The 6,000-nt window shown below is 46.7% G+C and overlaps 1 protein-coding gene across 1 annotated transcript in view; it reads right to left on the minus strand.

Moving 5' to 3' along the window:
- DNAJC21 (DnaJ heat shock protein family (Hsp40) member C21) overlaps positions 1–6,000 on the minus strand; it is a 34,301-nt gene that overhangs the window by 22,399 nt on the left and 5,902 nt on the right. Inside the window, exon 2 of the mRNA XM_038744051.1 lies at positions 3,305–3,398. Coding sequence (XP_038599979.1) covers positions 3,305–3,398 — 94 coding nt within the window. The remainder of the gene's footprint in view (positions 1–3,304; positions 3,399–6,000) is intronic.

Raw genomic sequence — 6,000 nt, forward strand, 5'->3', positions numbered from 1 at the left:
GGCTCTAAGCCCAGTTCTGCCACTTCCCTGCTGTGTGACCTTGGGCAAGTCACTCCACCTCTCTGGGCCTCTGTAAAATGGGGATTGAGACGGTGAGCCCCACGTGAGACAGGGACTACGTCCAACCCGATTTCCATGTATCCACCCCAGCGCCTGGTACGGTGCCCGGCACGTAGCAAGCGCTTAACAAATACCACAATTACTATTATACCCAAACAGCTACAGAATAACGAGATGAATGGGGACACAGAGGACACGCTTTAAGGACCCTCGATGAAACTTCATTTCGGAGGATGTGACGAGGAAGCTGAATGTTAGGAGTTAACCATGGGAGACAGATTGGTCTGGCTTGCTATAAATCGAGTAAGAAGTAGCACTTTAGGGCTGAATTTCAGAAAGGATGAGAGAGAAAAATCTGAAACCAGTTCTAAATACCGCAAATAAGTATGTCAGCACAAAAGGGGGCTGTGTTTGCCCAGCACGGACGACTGCCGATCAAAAATCTGCCTCTTCAACCACCCCTTCGATCACTGGGAAAATTCAAAGCTGGAAAATGTCACCTCTGAGCAGGAAAATAATCTCCACCATTACATGTAACGCACAGGACCCTCCAATCTATTCAGTAATAAACAAAAAACTAATACTAATTGTGATATTTGTTAAGTGCTTAAGTGCTTAAGGCACTGTACTAGTGGTGGAGTGGATACATGTAAATCGGGTTGGACACAGTCCCTGTTCCACAAGAGGTTCACAATCTCAATCCCCGTTTTACAGATGAGGTAACTGGGGCCCCGAAGTGAAGTGACTTGCCCAAGGTCACACAGTAGACAGGTGGTGGAGCCGGGATTAGAACCCACGACCTCCAGGCTCCCAGGCCCGTATTCCATCCACTATGTCACGTTGCTCGTCCCTAAATATTAGTTTAATAGCCCCATCACTTTCAATATCCCTGTAATCCTCATGAGCACATCTGTGACCTCCTGCTCAAAACAACAACAAAAAACTGGTGTTTTTTCCTCTTTCTGCGTCTCTTCCCTTCTCCCCACCCCCCCTATTCCCAGCTTTGATGATCTGGTAGCAATAGATGATACTATGAAGTAGCTTCACGGTGCAGTGTCACCACACTGAGTCCTATTCAGCACGGGGCAATAACTTCACAAACACACTCCACGTGGGGAGGGGGCCCAGAAAAGATACGGTTCCTTGCGTACCAGCTGCCCTGAGGTTTCATTTTATTTGACTCTTCTGGAAGAAAAGTGGCAGACCCCTGGCCTTTTGGGTCGCCTGCCCCCCAAAGACTCAGTTTTTTGGCTACAAATGCTGGCTCAGAGACGGCAGCGATCCCAAGTCCATGACGTACTTAGTTAAATGACTACATCAATATTTAATAATAATAACGGTACTTGTTAATTGCTTGCTATGTGCCAAGCACTGTGGTAAATACAAGTCTCTATGTGTTGCCAGCTTGTACTTCCCAAGTGCTTAGTACAGTGCTCTGCACACAGTAAGCCCTCAATAAATACGACTGAATGAATGAATGAATGAAGTTAATCAGGTTGGACACAGCCCCTGTCATATAGGGCCCCATCACAGTCTTAATCCCCATTTTACAGATAACAGAAGCACAGAGAAGTGAAGTGACTGGCCCAAGGTCACACAGGAGACAAATGGTGGAGACAGCACTAGAACCCAGGTCCTTCTGGCTCCCAGGACCGTGCTCTATCCGCTAAGCCACACTGCTTGATAGCGTACGATTAAAAGGGCACTATAAAATGACATCCTTAGGTTACGGTGTGATTTCTATATCACTACAGCGCCCATAATAGGTGCCAAAACATAAAATAGATTCCTTCATTTAAAATAGGTTTCGCTCTAAAATGATTAAAAACTGTGTAGTTAATTGATATATCTATTTCTGTTGTGGACATTCTCCCAACTTTCAATGTCTATCTTCATTTCTGCCATCTAGTAGTTAGTAGGGCCAGTTAATAGGACTCAGTAAAATGGTTTGGCTCTAAAATGATTAAAAACTGGGTAGTTAGTTGATATATACCTCCATTTCTTTGGTGAACATTCTCCCAAGGGAGAATGTTCAATAGGTTTGGCTATTGAGCGCTGGGGTTGTCCCACATGGGGCTCACTGTCTTAATCCCCATTTTCCAGATGAGGGAACTGAGGCCCAGAGAAGTCAAGCGACTTGCCCAAATAATAATAATAATGATGGCATTTGTTAAGCGCTTCCTAGGTGCCGAGCACTGTTCTAAGCACCGGGGAGGTTACAAGGTGATCAGGTTGTCCCACGGGGCGCTCACAGTCTTAATCCCCATTTTCCAGATGAGGGAACTGAGGCCCAGAGAAGTCAAGTGACTTGCCCAAATAATAATAATAATAATAATGATGGCATTTGTTAAGCGCTTACTAGGTGCTGAGCACTGTTCTAAGCACTGGGGAGGTTACAAGGTGATCAGGTTGTCCCACGGGGCGCTCACAGTCTTAATCCCCATTTTCCAGGTGAGGGAACTGAGGCCCAGAGAAGTCAAGTGACTTGCCCAAATAATAATAATAATGGCATTTGTTAAGAGCATACTAGGTGCCGAGCACTGTTCTAAGCACTAGGGAGGTTACAAGGTGATCAGGTTGTCCCACGGGGCGCTCACAGTCTTAATCCCCAAGCACTGGGGAGGTTACAAGGTGATCAGGTTGTCCCACGGGGCACTCACAGTCTTAATCCCCATTTTCCAGATGAGGGAACTGAGGCCCAGAGAAGTCAAGTGACTTGCCCAAATAATAATAATAATGGCATTTGTTAAGAGCATATCAGGTGCCGAGCACTGTTCTAAGCACTAGGGAGGTTACAAGGTGATCAGGTTGTCCCACAGGGGGCTCACAGTCTTAATCCCCATTTTCCAGATGAGGGAACTGAGGCCCAGAGAAGTGACTTGCCCAAATAATAATAATAATAATAATAATAATAATAATAATAATAATAATAATAATAATAATAATAATGGCATTTGTTAAGCACTTACTAGGTGCCGAGCACTGTTCTAAGCACCGGGGAGGTTACAAGGTGATCAGGTTGTCCCACAGGGGGCTCACAGTCTTAATCCCCATTTTCCAGATGAGGGAACTGAGGCCCAGAGAAGCCAAGGGACTTGCCCCAAGTCACACAGCTGATCAGCGGCAGAGCCGGCCTTAGAACCCACGACCTCTGATTCCCAAGCCCGGGCTCTTTCCGCTGCGCCACGCTGCTTCTCTGAAGCCATCCTTCAAACAATAAGCCTGCTTTATTTAATGTACTCACCAGGCTCTTTCTTGGGGATCACTCAGTACGTCATAGGCTGCTTGAATTAATTTGAACTGTTCGGCTGCTTCTGTGGCATTCTCCAGGTTTTTATCTGTTCAAGGCAAATCACGACAGGAGGAAGAGAAAAGTGAGGTTCTGAGGACTTTCTGGCTCCCTAATTCTTAGTCAGCCCCCCACTTGGGTTTAATACCTTTCCCTCCTAGGCATTTTAAACCTACTGGGCCCTACTTGATATACCTCATCTGCCTGATTTATTACATACCATGACCTAGGAGGAGGAATCAACCACTCGATCATCCGAATTCACTGCACTTTTTGTGTGCACAATTTGCTTGATCTCATCCACAGATTTCATTAGACTCTAAGCACCTTGATGGTCATAGAAATCAATCAACGAATCAGTCGACTGCCCTTATTGAGCACTTACTGTGGGCACTGCACTATACAAAGCGCTCGGGAGAGTTGGTAATCATAATAATAATAATGGGATTTATTAAGCGCTTATTATGTGCAAGGCACTGTTCTAAGCGCTGGGGAGAGTTGGTAATCATCACCATAATCATAATGATGGGATTTATTAAGCGCTTACTATGTGCCACGTACTGTTCTAAGAGCTGGGGAGGTTACAAGGTGATCAGGATGTCCCCCGGGGGGCTCACAGTCTTAATCCCCATTTTGCAGATGAGGTCACTGAGGCCCAGGGAAGTGGAGTGACTTGCCCAAAGTCACCCAGCTGACGATTGGCGGAGCCGGGATTTGAACCCATGACCTCTGACTCCAAAGTGTTCTTTCCACTGAGCCATGCTGCTTGGGTAGACATGTTCCCTGCCCATAAGGAGCTTGCGGTGTAGAGGAGACGACAGATGTTAATATAAATAAATTACCGATATGTGCTTAAGTGCTGTGGGTCTGAGGGATGGGTGCATAAAGGATAAAAGATATTTATCGCTCACCCCTCCACCACCCTATTTCACCCCCTACTGCCACACCACCTAAAACCTTGGGTATTCCTGCCCTTCACCACTTATCCCGGACTGAGCCCCCTTTTTCCTCTCCCCCTCCCCATCCCCCCCGCCCCACCTCCTTCCCCTCCCCACAGCACCTGTATATATATTTTTACAGATTTATTACTCTATTTATTTGACTTGTACATGTTTACTCTTCTATTTATTTTGTTAATGATGAGCATTTGGCTTTAACTCTATTTATTCTGACGGTTTTGACACCTGTCCACGTGTTTTGTTGTCTGTCTCCCCTTCTAGACTGGGAGCCTGTTGTTGGGTAGGGACCGTCTCTGTTGCTGATTTGTACTTCCCATGCGCTTAGTACACTGCTCTGCACACAGTAAGCACTCACTAAATACAATTGAATGAATATATATTTAAACATTTTTTCCCCTCTCCCTACCTGTAACTGACTTTTAGTGTCTCATCTCTTCACGCCACAGAAACCACCCTCTCAAGGGTCACCAATGATCTCCTTCTTGCCAAATCCAATGGCTACTAGTCCATCCTAATCCTCCTCGATCTCTCAGCTGCTTTAGATGCTGCGGGCCGCCCACTTCTCCTGGAAACTTTATCCAACCTTGGCTTCACTGACGTTGTCCTCTCCTGGTTCTCCTCTTATCTCTGGCCGTTCATTCTCGGTCCCCTTCGCAGGCTCCTCCTCTGCCTCCCACCCCCTAACCGTGGGGTGTCCCGCAAGGGTCGGTTCTGGGTCCGCTTCTACTCTCCATCTACACTCATTCCCTCGGAGAACTTTTGTCAAGGATGTGCATCTAGCTTTACATCTATTTGTACTTCCCAAGCGCTTAGTACAGTGCTCTGCACACAGTAAGCGCTCAATAAATACGATTGAATGAATGAATCTGTTTATTCTGATGACTTGACACCTGTCCACATGTTCTGTTTTGTTGTCTGCCTCCCGCTTCTAGACTGTGAGCGCGTTGTTGGGCAGGGACCGTCTCTATGTGTTGCCGACTTGTACTTCCCAAGCGCTTAGTACAGTGCTCTGCACAATTGGATGAATGAATGAACCTATTTATTCTGATGACTTGACGCCTGTCCACACGTTCTGTTTTGTTGTCTGCCTCCCGCTTCTAGACTGTGAGTGCATTGCTGGGTAGGGACCGTCTCTACGTGTTGCCAACAAGCGCTTAGTACGGTGCTCTGCACACAGTAAGCGCTCAATAAATACGATTGAATGAACGAATGCATTCGCTCCCACGGCTTCAACGACCATCTCTACACCCAAATCGACATCTCCAGCCCTGATCTCTCTCCCTCTCGACAGTCTCGCCTCTCCTCCTGCCTTCCGGACGTCTCTACTTGGACGTCCTCCCGTCACCTCAAACTTAACGTGTCCAAAACAGAGCTCCTTATCTTCCCACCCAAACCCTCTCCTCCCCCGTGGACTTTCCCATCACCTCCATAGATGACCGACCACCATTCTCCCCACCTTCGAACCCTTATTTAAATCACATCTCCTTCAGGATGCCTTCTCGATAAAGACTTCTTTTCCACTGCACCCTCTCCCTTCTCGAATCACCTAGGCACTCAGATCTGTACCATTTAGGCACTTGATATTCACCCTACTCTCCGACCGCGGCACTTACGTGCATATCCGTAATTTATTACGGATTTATTTATATCGATGTCTATCTCTCCCTCTAGACCATCAGCTCTGTGTTGGCA

This window comes from Tachyglossus aculeatus, chromosome 3 (assembly GCF_015852505.1).
Source record: "Tachyglossus aculeatus isolate mTacAcu1 chromosome 3, mTacAcu1.pri, whole genome shotgun sequence".
Lineage (NCBI taxonomy): Eukaryota > Metazoa > Chordata > Mammalia > Monotremata > Tachyglossidae > Tachyglossus > Tachyglossus aculeatus.